We start from the raw sequence: 16,662 nt of genomic DNA on the forward strand, positions 1-16,662 counted from the left end.
TATGTTCATGAGTCCATTTATAGGAGCACCGTTTTTCCTAGTAATATATGCTCTTTGGCTGCTTTCAGTTTCAGTAATTTCATCTTATCTGTGGGTGCTTTTATTCTGGTGGCCTTTATGTGGTTTGCACACGTGGTAATAGAGATCTGTATTTGGGACAAATTCAGGCCTCTGTAGTCCCTGGTACAGAGTGCCCACTGAATTGATGCTTGAACTGGGAAAAAGGCACAGTAAATTTTGGAATTTCAACTATGGTTGAGAATTCCAGGGTTCTATAACCTGTTTAGACAACCTTAATATTGGCTGCACCCATACTGGGTAATTTGGTGGAAATTCATGTTATGGTGGTGTAGAGACAGGGAATTGTATGCTTCTTCTCTTTCTGTTTTATTACACTCATTCTCCTGGGCCTCCCAGATCCTCCCCCAGAAGGGCCCAGGGCTGGCTTGGTGCTGCGCTGAGGCAATATTTGTTAATAAGGCCCTTTCCTCATCTCTTCTGAGCCTCCGGTTCTTTCTCTGCACAATGAGGGCTTAGACTAGATAACTACTTTTCAGTTTCTTTTAAAGCCATGTTTCCTTTGAGAAACAGAAAATGCAAATCTCTCCTCTCAGCCCAACCCTTTAGATTTTGATAAGTCCTCCAAGGAGTGACATAGCTCTTTGTGGAATATGAATGTGATTGTGATCCCAGGTGAAACAGAAAAGACTCTTCAGAGATTGATTGCAGGGAGAGGGCAGGAAAGGGGCAGTATGTCACACTTTCTAGTGTGAGCACTGGAGCAGGGGCTTGGATTTAAATATGGTGACTGACGTGGCCTCTCTCTAATCTTGTAGAATGTGATAAACTTCTCTACCTCAGTTTCTTGATGTGTCAAGTTGGGGTGATAATATTTTAAGGCTTTTGTGAAACATTATGCACATAAGCCATTTGTGTCTCGGTAGAAACAAGACCTGCTAGGGATTCAGGGATTTGTTTAAAAAAAATCTTGTCCATAGCAGACTGTCTGTGTGTATTTTAAGTTCCTGGAGGGTGAGGGTGAGTCTGAAGCCCATTGTGGGACAGGTGGGCCATAGTTCTCTGTGCCCCAGTTTACCCCCTCCTCCCCAGTCCTCTTCCTCAGTCCAGGATGAAGTTCCCTTGTAGATTTTCTCAGAGGTCTTGTGGAAATAGCTTTTCATTTTATTGTTTCACCAAGAAGTTCTGCCATCATGATCTCTTTGGTCAGGCTTTGAAGGGCTGCCATCATGATATCTGGTAAGAATTCTATGGAATTGGGAGTTTCTATTTAATGAAAAGGAATAAAAATTACAAATAGAAAATTAGAACAAGGGTGGTTTCAGGGGCTCTTTGAAATGGACACCATTAGCTTTGTTAGCTTCAGGTGCTGTGGCCTGTTGCCACGAGGACCCATTCTCTTGCTTTGAAGTTGGAGGTACCAGTGGGTCCAGTGGGAATGATAACTGAGTGTATCTCATGGGCTGGGCATTGACCTATTTGTACTGTGTGTTCCTAATTTGAGACAGTGAGCTCACCTAACCTCAATAACCTCTTTAAAAAATTAGACTTTTTATTTTGAGATGTAATGTTGATTCCCATGTGGTAGTAAGAGATTATATGGAGAGGGCTTATGGATCCTTTTGCCCAGTTTTCCTTCATGGTTCCATCTTGCAATGGTGAGGTACAATTCATTACTGACTCACTAACAATTTGAGGTTTGTGTTATTGCCCTCATTTCTATTCATGATTAAACTGGGGCTTAGAGAAGCACACAGGCCTACCCAGGTCACCCACTTTGTTAGTGCAGAGTCGGGTGAACGTGGGCTTGGGATTTCCAGGCAGTGCCATTATGATGGTCTGTGGCAGGGAGCAGCATTCACTTGCTTGTTTATTCATTCATTCAACAAACATTTATTGAGTAAACTCTGTGGGTCATATGCTTTCTTTGGCTTATCTGATTATTCATCACTACTGAGAATCAGGCAATGTTTATATTTTTTAATCTGAGAAAATTAGCTCTGAGAGGTTATAACCCTCCGAAAGGAAGTATAGCTCATTAAGGAGGGATAGTACATTTGTACAGTCACCTCTTTTTATGCAGGTGGTACCCTAGACATTTTACATTTGCAAACATCCGTAATTCAGATATATTCTTGTAAGGCAAGGATTTTTTTTTTAATTGAAGTATAGTCAAGTTTACAATGTTGTGTCAATTGCAAGGTGTTTTTTGACTTTTGAATTAAAAAATACTTTTTCAGGAGGGTAATTACGTGTATTTATTTGTTTCATTTTTTAAAATGAGGTACTGGGTTTTGAACCCAGGACCTCGTACATGGTAAAAATGTGCTGTACCACTGAACTGTATCCTCTTCCCCTAGGCAAGTTTTCTTATCCATTATTATGAAGCTTAGGGGATCAAATAATTTGGATACAAATCCAGATCTTTTAATCCTACTGTGGTCCTTTTCTTTATATTCTGCTGAAGGGGTTTGGGGAAAGCATTTTCTTTGTTCATTTTTTATTCAGCATTTTTGAGCAGTGACTTTGCATCAGGGCCTTGCTAGGTGCTTGGAAATAGAAAATAAGAAATGACCCTTCTCTGCAGAGGCAGGAAGCCTAGACCAAAAGCTGGGTAATATGATCCGAGATACATTAGCCATGTGCAGACTCTGAGGACAAACTGTACCCCCGGATTTGCTTTGGCTTCCCTTGCCTTCTGGCTGGTACACACCAGGTCACATCAACCCAGATGGGCCCGTAGCACACAGCAGAGTATGTACCTCGATCTCCTCACCCCTCTCGGCAGGGCCAGCAACATGAGCATCCCTGACTACGTGCAGTGTGCTGAGGACCGCCAGACTCGTCCCGTTGTGGTCCAACCAATGGAGATCATCTCAGAGGAGAATTTCTTTTGCATCTATCAGCTACTCACCTCGGTGTGCCATATCAGCCCATGCGGCTCCCAGTGGACATTCTGTATCCACTACAGGCACCACTATGTGCCCGAGAATGGGTGGAGCGTCTTCCAGACACACCGCAAAGTCGTGGGCCTTGTCACCATTACCAACTGTCTCTCTGCCAAGGCCTTGGAGAAGCTGCACGTGCAGAGGGGCTGTATGGCACCGCGCTTAATTACTCTCAGCTCTTTGTCTTTGTGCTGCATGGGGAGGTAGCCGAGCAGCCGTTCACCGACGTGTCCTTCAATCTACGAGGACTGCAGGGTGGTGGAGAAGAGGATCGAGGACTTCACTGAGTCACTCTTCATCTTGCTCAAGTCCAAGTGGCTGGATGGTGGCCACAAGAATTTTGGGGCAAGATTCCCCTCCTCTGCATCCTGTTTGAGAAGGAGGACTTCATGGGACTGGACACAGACAGCAGGTAAGTTTACCTGGAGGCCAGCCCACCCTGGCTTTGTGCCGGATTGCTTCCCTACATCCAGAAAGGGATCAGCAAGGAAGAAGTCTGTCTTGTAGCCAAGGGGGGAGGGAGGTGCAGCCCGCTGGTTTCCAGACATTTCAAAGTGAATCCGCCTTTGTTTCAGAGAGATCCTTTTAGGGTTAGTGTGGACACTTACTCCCGCTTTACAGCCAGGACCATGGTGGGAACCCTGGAGTTGCTGTCCAATAAATTAGCCAAAGCCACTGATGCTAGGAGCACTGGGGAGGAGGCTGGACTGAGCTGAGATATGCTGTAGGTCAAATGCACATCAGACGCTGAGGCTTGTCTAGCAAATGTATATAAACTATCTCTTTACTTCCTACATTGATTACATGTCAAAATGATAGTATTTTACATACAGTTGATTAAGTAAGATCTGTTCTTAAAATCAGTTTCTAGTATTTGTTTTTTGTTTGTTGGTTTGTTTTTTTGTTTACTATTTTATACGTGGCAACTGGGAAACTTTCTTTACATGGCTCTCATTTCATTTCTGTTGGGCAGCCTGTCCTGGGACAGTCTCATTCCTTTGCTTTTGGATGAGATGCTTAACCCCGAGAGGCGGAACGGGGCACTGGTTGAGCTGGGGCTGGAGCCGGTGTCTCCTGCCTCTCAGGCCCAGCACCTGTTCAGCTCAGGCCCTCTCTTCTTGCCCGACAGCCACCATGCCAAGTTAGGACATCAGAAACACCGCCAGGGACTCCCGAATGAACTCCTTATGCAGGGAAAGGCGTATCACGGTGTATGGGACAGAGCAGGGAAATGTTCATTCTCAGTTTGTCCCTGTGATTAAGTCAAAGTCCCCATTTTGCCTCGGAAGTACAGACGAGCTCTTTTGGGCTGCCTACCCCCCCACCTTCTGCTCTGTTTCCCGGTGTATCTATCGTGCTGTCCCTCGGGCAGAAGAGGGTGAGATGTCTTTGCCGAGAAGTGGTCCCCCTTTGCTGGGGAGAGTAAGGGAGGCTGTGTCCCCCCGTCCTATGGCCTCTGTCCTTGTGTCTGGAGAGGGCTCATGGTGGTCCCACAGGTGACGGTCCGAGAACCTGGCACATGCTGCTGGGCCCGCCGTGAAGGCAGTGCTCTGTGATTCTTGAACTTACCTAAGATCAGATCCTACTTTCTGGTTGTTGGTAAGTTGGAGGAGAAGATGCTAGAGAATTGATAAAAAGAATATCTAGACCAGCCCTGTGAGTGAGAAGAGAAGTGGACCCGAGTCCCACCTGCGAGAGCCCACCTAGCGGTCTCTGGATGAATTTTCTGTTCCTCCCAGATATACCTGTATGGCTTAAGGAAGGGGAGAGGCTTGTCGTGGCCATGATCTGTGCTTGTCCTCACAGGGCCCTGTGATCTACATGCCCGCACTCCCCTTCTGCTTCTTGGGGATGTGCTGGTATGTTTAGGAGCCTGGGCACTGCTGAGGGCATAGCTGCCAGCACCGTGCTACACCGAGTCTGGCTCTGTTCACCTCACCTGTCAACACCTGCTGAGGCCCCAGGCATTAGTCAAGGTAGGTGCATCGGTGCAACGTAAGCAGGGACCACCTTCTCCCCCTGGACAGACTGGTGAGTGAGCAGTTGAAGCCTTGAGCCCTGCCCCAGCCCCCACGCCAGTGCCTCCTCTTTTGTCATAGGAGTCACTGGTGACATTTTTACTCAACAAATGCTTGTCTCTGAGTCTGCAGAGCCACCAAAGAATGCCAGCTTGTTTTTGTCTTTTGAAGTCTGCCCTTGGGACTTGGCGGAGTAGCCGAATGTGTACTTAGCCCACAGTGTTTGACACTGTCACCATTGATTACCCAGAACCTCATGTACCAGGCATGGCTCCCGGCATCAAAATACAGCAGCGCATTAAATCTCCCTCCTTGTGGGTCTGTCTGTCCTGGTACCATAAGAGCTCAGCCAGCTTCTGAACGTCAGTGAGATAACGCGGCCAGTGAGCTCAGGTCAAGCACATTCTCCTCCAGTCACTTTTACCACATTGTTGCTTTTAGTATTCCACAGTCATTAGTTTTTTAAACAATGCTTTGGTGAAGGAGCAGAGCCTAATTCTCTCCTGCTACTCTTGGTGGAAGTGAGTAAAACGGTCCAGAATGAAATGCGACCACAATTTGTAGCTCAAAATCTGCCTAGACGCTTGTAGGTGGAATTTGGGTTAGGGGCGCTGACCACGTTGGGGTCGTCCCGCAGCACCGCTCCCCTCAGGCCCCTGCTTTCCCTGGAGCAAGAGGTGAGGGTGGGTTTCACCATCCCCGCGTCCCTGGCCTCACACACTCACGTAAATTCTTGTACATGCTGTCAAAATCATTTTTGTTCTTGTGTGTTTCTAATTTTCTCGTCTTCATCTTTTCCTTTTTCTTTATTCCTTTTTCACTTGTACTGCCCAGTGAGCATGTTGTTGCATCTGAAAATGTGGGCTGTGCACATCCTGCATTGGAAATAGCCAGATTGCCATCCGTGCTGTCTCAATCATTTTAAAAAGCAAAAACTTAACAGCTGTCTTGATCCATGTATTATCCTCGTCATTTTGTATTTTCTCAATTTTTGGAATATTTACTTTGTTTGCACATTACCCACTGGTTTTTGATACCTGTTAAAATCCTTGCTTTGAGGAACCTGTTTGGTCCTCTTTTTATTTGGTGACAAATGCGCCCTTATTAAATTTGTTTCATTGTTTTGAAGAAGTGAGATGCGAATTGATTTAGGCGGCTGCTGAGGGATTCTTTTCATGGAGTATTTAAACTTGTAAAGTCAAATTCTGCGGCAACTTGCACGATTCCTGCTTTTATACAAACGTGCTCGGCACGAGGTTCCTGGCTGTCGCTGTGTGACGTGCGTGACGGCGCTTCCTGGCCGGTGGTCACTGGTGAGGAAGTGGCCGGCTCGGGGGTGAGCATCTGCAGGGGACGTTGTTGGAGGAAGCAGTCACCGTTTGGTTCTTTAATTTTTTTTTTTTTTTTGCATTCAACTACCCCGTGCCATTTACTTTACTTTGCCTTCATAAAGGGGCCGAATTGGGTCTAAAATCCATGCCACTATTTTGTTCCCTTTATGAGGCTGGTTTTTCTGAGTATTAGGACAACATGGCCTTCTCCTAAGTAGCTGGCTCACCTGGATCTGTTGGACACAGGGACAGCTAAAAGGGCCATAGCTTCCTCTCTGCTTCAGCCAGTGGGCATTCAGAGCTGGGTCTGTGGTTTGCCTCAGCAGCCGTGCAGACCTTCCTACCCAGGGATTTACTTTTAACCCATGTTGGTAGTAAATAGCTGAATCCGTTTCTGTTGCAGCTGACGTTCACCACTGACGGCCGTGTCATTAGTTTGTGGTAGTCAGTCTCCAACACCCCAGACAACCATGAAGGAAGATGATTTGGCCGACCTAGGACCTTGGATTCTCACCCTCACCATGGTTCATCTCACCCGGTGGAAGGGTGTGGCCACCACCATCATGCTGACCATGAGGCCTTGTTTCTCCTTTCATGCTCTGGTCCAAATGTGGACACTTCATTTTTCACTGAATTTGTCTCGCTTGAGACAGGCCAGAATATCTGAATGAGTCCATCACATTCTGGGTGGGGAACAGAACAGAAGTAAGTGTCGCAAGTAGATGGAGTCTAGGCTGTCCGGGTTGGCAATTGCAGGCTGGGATCTGTGATGGCCGGGCTGTACCCTGGACACAGGCCTTTCCCGTGGCTCCCATGAGCCCAGGAGTTGGAGTGAGAACAGCCTTGCCTGGGTTCCCACATCCTCATCTGCTCACTTTCAAGTGTGTCTGTTAATTAGGAGCTCCCCCAGACCTCGGGCCCTTCAAAGCTCAGACCACGGGAGAACCTTGAGTCCCTTCTCCTGGGCCTCCTGTGTGAGAATCCAGTGCCTTCTGAGGTGTCCAGTGGCAGGAGATGCCTCCCCCGCCGGGGAGCACCCTACGGAGGACTGTTATTCAGTGCACCATGCTGTGAGCTTGTGGGGTTCCGACCATGGTCCCTGCAGAACCACACTTGAGATGGACTTATTGTCATAAATAACAGGACTGATTGCAGGGCAGGGCCGGGGGGAGGGAAGAGTGGAAATTGAATGTGACCTCAGACAACTAGGTGGGTGCTGGGGCTGTTACTAAAATGGGGAGTCTGGGAGATACCTGCCAGGAATCGAATTCCAGAGTAAATGGTGGACATGAGACATTTTTAAGATGCCATTTTTCATCCAAGTTAGGACTTCAAAGAGGCACTCGGTTCGATGAGCCTGGGGCTCAAGTGAAGGAGCCGGACTAGAGATACACGTTGGGAGTCGTCATTCTTAGCTGGTGTTCACAGCCTTGCATGTGAATTAGATCTTCTCAAGGGCTGCAGACTGAGGCTGAGGGGTGGCAGGGCTGTGCCTGGGTTGGAGGAAAGCCCAGACCATGCAGCTTTGGTGTGTCAGTTAGCTGCATTTGCCATTTTCAGAGCAATGCTATTTATCCTTAAGGGGCCAGAGGGTGGGCAGGGCCAACCAGGAAGAAATCTGCAGCGAGGGTCGTGGCCACATGTGCGTCTTGGTAAGGTGCAGAGGCTGCAGGGTACGGGAGGGTAGACTCCTCAGAAGCTGAAGTTGGAGTGGGGAGTGGGGAGAATGTAGTCACAGTCACCTGTGAGGGAGGGAGGGAGGCCTAGGGAGTCCCCACCTTACCGGACTCGCTTTCCCATGAACAGAAGGCAGTCAGACAGAGGATCTGAGGTGAGAAGGGATGGGCACTGGGAGGGGAGCCAACCTGGAGAATGGTGCTTGGAAAGTTCTGGAGTAGTCTCCCTGAAAAATAGAGTTAAATATACCCAGACTCTTAAGAACATTGTTAGTGACTTGGGAGGAGGCAGTTGTTTTTCTGGCCTCCTAAGGGTAAGGCATGTATCCAGGGATACACAGAAGATACGGGCAGTCTGTTCCGGGGGCTTGATCGTTACCGGGGGAACAGTGCAAGTTTAAAGGGGCAGAAGGGCAGCGGAGGGAAACTAGCCAGGCCCCGTGTCAGGGAGCAGTCGGCCGCCCTACTTGCGTGTTGCATTCACATCCATGCCTCCCAGGTGGGCAGTGGCAGCCCCCTTTTGCAGATTGGGAAGCCTTCTCAGAGGGGTTAAGGAATTGGTCTGTTTAGCGGCTAGTAAATGCTGTAGCAGGATTCAAGCAGGGCCTTGTCAGACTTCAAGGTCATGTTCTCTCTACTGTTTCCAGTACTTCCCTGTTATACCTGGAATGGTGAAGTGGGTCAGTTTTGGAGCCTTTCAGAAAAAGTATGATTTAAGTGCCTCAGGACTGTTTCACAAAGCTCAGCGTTCTTTGATGATTCTGAAGCACGCAGTGCTTTTCGCCCCACAGAGGTAACGTCTAACTCCTTTGAAGATGACGTGGTTGCAAATGATGTACAGGTGCAAAACCAGACTCTGCAGCTTCTGAACGGAAACTCTCCAGTTCTCCCTTGGTCAGCTTTCTTCCGCGGGATGTAACTGTGCTGCAGCGTAAACCTGAGCTTTCTGTATGGAGTGAGTATTTAATATCCAAAGTTAGCATAAAACGGTCAGATGAAGAAAATCGACGTTGACAATTTATTTTTGGGTTCCATTAGTCAAGATATACTATAAATTAATGACCCATATAGCAAATGGAATTCAGTATAGGACATTGCATTTCTTGCTTTCTATTTAGAGTTCTCTTACAGAATAAGGTTGCCTGCTTTGGAACATCAGCTTCACCACCACGGCACCTATCAGTGTGTTGGTGTGATTGCATTTACAGAGTGAATGTAATCTGGGCTTCCTAAGCCCCAAACACTCCTGTGCAAAATCACGGGCTGTAGCAGTCTGTTAGTCACGCAAATACTTCTAAAATTATATGATTCCAGAAAAGAAAGAAGAGAGAGAGAGAGATTGCCTTTATCAAATTTCCTTTCAGTTCTAACTGCAAACTGTTGTTGAGCAGCTCTGGTTTCCTTTGGATATGAATATATACATTTCTTTGCATGTAACCTAGGTTTTGGACTAGAACACCAAGTTCTTGCTGTCCATAAGCCACAAAAATAGTAGCCAAATTGGACCCGTGTGAAATAGTTTATACTTTTTTCTGAGAAAGTATCCTTGAATTTGGGACTTGGGCTGTGATTTTTGCTTTTTGATTCCCCCACCCGTCTTGTAATCTCTCACTCCTTCCCACGTGGTTCCCAAGTGTTCGTGGTCTCAAAGGAGCGGGCAAACACCCAGTTGGTCACCATATACTGCTGCTATAGATAGAGACCAGACAAGACCTAAAGGACATTATCGGAGAGGAATTCCTGGAAGAAATGGGCTCTACATTCAGTTGTGAGGACAGAGTAAGAGTCAGCCAGGAGAAGGAGTCAAGAATGTGTCTCAGATCGCAGGTGCAGCCCGGGCAGAGGCCTGGAGGCTTTTGGCGTGGGCACCCGTGGAGAGTGCCCTGTGCGGTCCAGGGTGGAGGGAGCCCCTGCTGGGGAGGACACTGGAGAGAGTCCGGGATGTAGGGCTTTGGAAGAAGTTGAGCTTTACTAGAACTGACACAGTAGGCAGTGAAGGGTGTCAACAGAAGTGACCCTCAGGAAAGGTACTTCTGGTTTTGCTTCTGATATTCTACAGACCGAAGGATCGGGACGGGCGAGAGCAGTTATGTCTGTCCCTTTGAGACCCAACCGGTCATTCATTTATACATTACACGTGCACTTCTGTGAGTCTAGGGGAGAGAGCGTGTAGCCACATTAGTAAGCAAAATGTATTTGCTTCTTGAGAGCTTAGCATTGTCAGAAGTTGACTTAGCCTAGAATGTTCTAGGAAGAGAGGAACAAATTGTGGAGGTTGGAGGGAGGGAAGGCTTCCTTGGGAAACAGTCAAAATAAGACTGGAGCAAGTGGGAAGTAGGAGCAGGTCAGGGGCCCCTGTGGTTACTGGGGACCTGTGTACTTAGGTGAGGATGGGCGAGCAGGGTCTGTGGTGGGGCTAGAACTCTAACAGGGAGCCTCTAAAGGGTTTGAAGTGGGGGTTGATGTAATCAAATTTGTGATTTGGGAAGGCTGCCGTGGCTCTCTGTGTTTGTATAGCGGGGAAGAGGGGGTGGGTGCCACCAACTGGGGGATCATTAGAAGACCATTCACAGGCTGGGATATGGGCATCGGGGCTACTTGGGGATAGCAGGGGCAGTGTGGATGCCGGCTTTCCTTATTGGGGGACTTGTTAGCGGGCCGACCTAGAGGCATTTTGTGGCTGGAAGAAAACTGATGGAGGCCGCCAGGTGGATTTTCCTCTTCTCTCCTTCCCTGCCTAGTGTGATGATCTTAGCTCAGCCAACATTTGGAACAAAAGAGCTAATTTCCAGGGTTGCCCAGGACTTTGTAGAGCTCGTTCGAGTGAGATCTGATTGGATTTAGGTTTGTGTTCAGATCTGGATGTTCACTTAGCTAGAAAAGTCCTGTCATTTCGATTTCCATAGGGGTTTTTATTCTTGATAAAGATTGCTTTCTTGGTGAGAGGAAATTTAAAACAGCTGTTGTCTTTTTCAAAAAATCCTCTTTTAAGAATTTTAATATTCAAAAGAATACGAATATATAAAATATTTAAGGAAGTCTTTGGTGTTGTTTCTTTGCTTTCTGAGCTAATGTGAAGTTAGAGCCTTTGCATTACTTAATAGCACATCCTTGTCAGTATTTAAAGAGCTGTTAGTGAGCGCCCCAGGTCCCACCTCTCAAAGAATCGTTAAAGTTTGCTCTGAAATAATGAGGTCATAAAGGTCTTGTTTTCAGAAATCAAACGGTTTATAATACACAGCATAACTCCATTTATAAAATAATAATAAGTTCAAAACTAAGAAAGTGGAGGATAAATGATTTTTTTAAAGCCTAAACATAAATTTTCTTGTGCTAATGTTGCAAGTGGAAATTTTGAAAAGAAAAACCCTACTGCAATATCATCTATTTGGAATACATATATGAGTTTCACGTTTGAAAAGTATCTGCGCAGTGGTTTTCGAAGTCAGGAGCATTCCTGCTCAGATACTGGCAGTGATGGTTGCTGGTTTTCAATGGGAGAGCCTAAATTTGCCTTCTTAGCTTTTTGGTTTTTTTATAGTGAGAGGGTTGAGTAGTGCTTTGCCAGCATGATTTTGGGGCAATTTGAGGGCAGATGTCGTGTGCCAGCAGTGAGAAATTTCCATGCATTTTATTATCTGGACATCACCAGGGCACATGTGGGGTTTGTGCCTGCAGGCTGGAATGCTGCAGGACTCCCTGATCATTCACCTTTATGTCCTGGAGCTGCTCCGGTCAGTGAATGATTTTCTGTGGCTTGGAGATAATGTGGTCTGATGGAGATGATCAGATGTGCAGTTAAAATGCTATTACTTGAAATAAGAGTAACCTAGAAACATTTCTCTAACAATACAGCATGAGGGAGGAGGATTGGCTGAGCTGCTTGCAGTGGGGAGTCTTAGTTGACTCCCTCACCGTGACTCCTGCCAATATCCACCCCAGCCCTGCACGGTAGTCCTGCCGAAGCAAGCAAGCACTTTGCTCAGAAACAGACTGAATTTCCTTGTGCCTCTCTTTGTTGGATTTTTTTGAAAGCACATTTTGCCCTTTGCTTCAATTCCATACATGCTAGTCACCTCTTACACTCATTTTTCTGGCCTCGTCCATAAATACCTGCTGAATGGATGAACAGAATGTAGTATCTCCATCTAGTGGAACATTATTCACACGTAAGAGTGAATAAAAAAGACAAAAAAGAAGAGGAAAATGAAAAATGCCACCTGTTTTGGGAAGTCCACTTTGACTGTTCAACCCACACTTTTCCCTTTGAAACCCAATCACTTATGCTCCACTCTACTCTTTTTGATAGTACTTACCACCTTCTAATAATCTTTAACGTTTTCAAAAAAAAAAAAAAAAGAGATGCTGATACCACTTCAAAATGTACAAGACTTGATAACAGCATGTTAATTGAAAGGAAGCAGACACAAATGCCCACATATTGTTGATTTCAGTGATATGAAAAGCCCAGAATAGGCACATGCAGAGGCAGAGAGCAGGTGATGGTTGGAAGGAGCTGGTTGGAGGGGGATTAGGGAGTGACTGCTAGTGACAGGGGGATTCTTTTGGGGTGATGAAGTGTTCTGGAAATAGAAGGTGATGAGGGCTGCACAACCGTGAGTGTGCAGAAGACTGCTGAGCACTGTCTCTGGGAGTGCCTGTTGTCGGGGCATCTTTATTTTTTTCTCATCCTGCAATGTGAAGAATCATCTTCTGCTCTGGCCATTCTACTCCTGTGAGTGGTGAGGGTCAGAGACTTTGTAGAGTCATGTTTCTTTTTTCCCCCTGGCTGAGTGTAGGCAAAAAAGATTTAAGCCTGAGAAAGTGCTCCATCTGCAGAAATGTCTTTTAGATTTGCATGGTGTAAAAACCTTGAGAGCTTTTAATCATTGAGGCCAGTCTGTGGGGGGAAATACCCCGTGAAGCCTGGGTGAGCCGGGGAAGAGCCGCGCTTCTCTCCCAGACACGGGTGGGGATTGCACCCCCGTTCAGGCAGTGAAGGGCCCAGACCCGTGAGCAGAGTTGACAATCGTGAATATTTACGTGTATCCGCTGCTTCATCTTGGATATTAATTTCAAGCTGAGTCAGTTTGTGGCGGCAGCCTCATCCTACATCAGGAATTTATAGTATCTGCTCTTTGAGGTGAAGACCTGACAGACTTGATTATTTAACAGTCTGCCTTGAATTGATATCTCAGATTCCTTTGTCAAAAGCAAACAGCAGAAATACAGAATTCCTTTAATGCCAATGTGACCTGGAACGAGTTTAGTCTCTGTGCCTCAGTGGCCTTATCTGTGAGTGGGAAAGATGATAACAGTGCTTCCCTCAGAGGAGCTGGTGAGGGGAGAGTCAGAAGCACAAATGGAGGACTTACAAAAGATGCTCTTGAATGACCGAATTTAGTGCTCTCAGCCTGGTGAGGCCTGAGGGGCAGAGATGTCAGAACAGAGCAGTCCTAGCCGGAGCTCGATCCGTGATGGAAGCTGTTATGATCAGTATCACCACTGTGCGTTATCAGGTAATTTTAAGACTTGGTAATATGAATTCTTGAATAATGTTAAAGGACTAGACATCTCAGATCCAGTTTACATAGTCCTCAAGATTTCTTCTGAGAAATGGATGGTTTCTTCCCCATCTTAAATCTGAGATGAGTCTCTAAAAAATTCTGTATTCCTCCATCTTTTTGCTTTAATTTTCCATTTCCTAAAAAACCATGTTTTTAAATGGAGTTAATGGGGACTGAACTGAGTGCCTCATGCATGTTAAGCACTTACTCTCCCAAATGAGGTATAATCTCCTCCGTGATTTTTGTTAAAATTTACTTTCTTAGTTTACAGAGGTAAGAGGCCTCTAATTCTTTTTCTGGAGACTTGTCCATGAACCTGTAAATCTATAATTAATGGACAAAATTTGGTTTATTAAAAAATCATTAGAATATTCTGCAATTCATCCATAAAGAAATGCTCATTGACTTAAAATATTTCTCCTTTAAGGGGATTTCTCCTGTTTGGTCTAGCTTAATTTGTTAACAGCCATCCTCATCATCATAATGACCAAACTCACTGTGAGTGGACACCTACCTAAGGCTAAAATGTTTTCCTCATGTTTTAATTCATAGCAGGTGTTTGATTGTAGGTATCAGTGTCTCCTTTTTTGCAGCTGAGGGATTGAGAGATGGAGCAGCTTGTCCCAAATTACACGCAGCAGGCTGTGGCTAGCTCGGTGCTGGAACCCAGGCTGCACAGAATGCATTCTTAATTGCTCCTCTTATCAACCTCCCGTTAAGTGGTTACCCGAACACCTGTGACTCCATAAACGGCCGAGTTTAGTGACCTCAGACTGATGAGGCCTTGAAAGGAGAGACACCATTGAGAAGTTGAGACAGAGTGGCAGAAATTAAAATTGTTCATTTTCACAAATTTTTAATTCTCAGGTAATTACATAAAAAGTTATTTTTTTTATTTTAGTGCTCTGTAAGCACTAAAAACAAAACATTAAAAATAATTATAGTGCAAAAGAGAAGTGAGCTCTTAAAGTCCAACCACTGCTAATGATGTTGCTTGTTTTTCTCTTGTGGCCCTTTTTGACAGAAATACTTACAAAGACTGAATTGGTTTTATGTAGTTTTAATATGGAAGAAAAGATTGTCAGTGAATATTGTAAGAAAAGTCTTTACTCTTTTCTTTCCTGTTGATGAATATGTACTTTATTTTCATGGCTTAAGTACATTTCCTCATTTGTGAAATTTGAGTAATATCGTTTAATTTGTCTGACTGTGAGAGGTAGATGCCTTGTATACAAAGAACCCAAGAGGTGCTTAATAAAAGTGTGCTGTCACAATGACAGATATTTTAGAAGGATCAACTCTGAATACTAAAGAGTGTCGCTTATTTCTGATACATATTCAATATGTATTTGTATGATATATTTGAATATGGTTTAAAGTAACAAGGATTCATTTTTTTTTTGGTGTAGTATGAAGTTTTAATGAAATCTGTATCATTCTAGTGAGACAGGGACTAGTTAAATTGCCTTAATCAGATGACCTTGAAGATTATTTACACAGAATATGTATTGTTACAAATCAGAATTTATGTTGCCGTGTAACCATCCACTCAGACATTTAAATTCGTGGGATTCTGACCAGATCCGTTAAGTTTAGTAAAATCCATATTGATCATTTTCAGGGAATAAGCTCCTCTATTTTGTGATTAAAGAAAATTTTGATTTTTTTCTACATTCTTAACAGGTTTAAAATATCAAAACATTGATTTGACATGTCACTTTTTTAATAGAGAGAATAAAGCTCATGCTGTTTTATTATGTAAATAAATGTTTTTGTATGGCAACAAAATTGTATGATATCCTGGCTCTTTTAGTATTTTGCAAGATACTTAGATAACCTACTGTTGGAAAAATACAAACGTGAATTTTATGAATATAGGCCTAGTACAGATCTGTTGGTTTTTGCTACAGTGCAAGACATGAGGAATAGGAGAACTTTGCTGCTGATTGCCAGGAGGACAGATCCCATGTCTCAGTTTCCCCTCCTGTAAAATGAAGTGGCTGAACTGGATTCTTTCCTCTTCTAAGATGAGTTTCCATGAGCCTATATCTTCTGTTTATATTCAGGAGTATTAGCAATATCAGATTAAATACTGAATATCCCTCCTTTTCCCCGAATCAAAGTGCAGCATGTGCTATATAAGTTTTATTTATCTGATTCTCGTTACTGATCCTATAGGCAATTTTTGTGTTGCATCTTTCCTGGTAACCTGGAAGGTCATTTTACCCATAGGTGGCACTGTTGCACCTACTTACAGTCTTAACTTTCCTGTTTGTAAAAGGAGGCTTAAACAACGTTATTTTATTTTGATTACTTTACTTAATGCTTCAGAATAGCCCAATCTCCATTATGTCTGTCTAACTGGAAAAGTTATTCTGCTTATATCTTAGATTTATTCTGTCATCTCACTGTGAACATTTCAGACTTGCTGTGCAAACAATAGCAAAATCGGGCTTTTCTTCTAGTGTTAGAAACCAGTGAGCCGGGATTTTATAAAACAGCTAGAAGCGGCATCTGGAGGACCTTAAAGGTGAAAAGTGTATTGAGTTCCCTGAGTTTTGACCCCGCCGCTGTGTGTTAATTGGTGGTAGGAGATTTGGTACATATACGAAGGGGTGTAGTTTTTGATATGGTTTGCCTGCACGCGCTGCCACTGAGCCACTTGAGCCTGAGTCAGTTCGTTTTGAGTTTTTCCCTCGTCTGTGAGATGGGGACATTCGTATCTGATTTGTAGAATTGTGAGAATTAGAAAATATGTGCAGTGTTTACCACAGTGTGTATGTCAAGAGGGCTCTTAAACTTTAACTGCTGTTTTGTGTGAAGCCATCATTTGAGAGTCTTTGGCAATTACTAAGAAACAGGAAAATAAGAAGAGATGGTTTTATGATGAAAGATATTTGAGGAGGTTCCATAGTTCCTATACCCATAATTTAGCATCAGCAGAGTCAGAACTGTTACACAGTCGCCCTAAACCAACGTTAAGCCACAGAATTATTTGTTACTTCATATATTTTGGGGTTTAAGGAGATCCAATACTTATACATATGTTGTCTCCAGCAGCCTACTGAGAGATGACACAAAAGAGTAGACAGGCAATAAATGTC

The 16,662-nt window shown here is 44.6% G+C and overlaps 1 protein-coding gene across 11 annotated transcripts in view; it reads left to right on the top strand.

Annotated features, from left to right (window-relative positions):
* Nucleotides 1-3,118: 3,118 nt before the first annotated feature.
* LOC140695022 (trafficking protein particle complex subunit 9-like) overlaps nt 3,119-16,662 on the top strand; it is a 49,101-nt gene continuing 35,557 nt past the window's right edge. For 5 of the 11 annotated variants that reach the window (XR_012070704.1, XR_012070701.1, XR_012070700.1 and 2 more), the window contains exon 1: nt 3,119-3,378. Coding sequence is in view for 1 of the 11 variants with exons in the window: in XM_072957986.1 (XP_072814087.1) it covers nt 13,382-13,510 (129 nt within the window). In the remaining 10 variants the exon portion in view is untranslated. Of the gene's footprint in view, nt 3,379-13,111; nt 13,511-16,662 lie in introns of those variants that run through there. The other 6 variants (XR_012070708.1, XR_012070707.1, XR_012070706.1 and 3 more) reach the window with 4 other exon arrangements.

The sequence above is a fragment of the Vicugna pacos genome, unplaced genomic scaffold (genome assembly GCF_048564905.1).
Source record: "Vicugna pacos unplaced genomic scaffold, VicPac4 scaffold_123, whole genome shotgun sequence".
Classification (NCBI taxonomy): Eukaryota; Metazoa; Chordata; class Mammalia; order Artiodactyla; family Camelidae; genus Vicugna; species Vicugna pacos.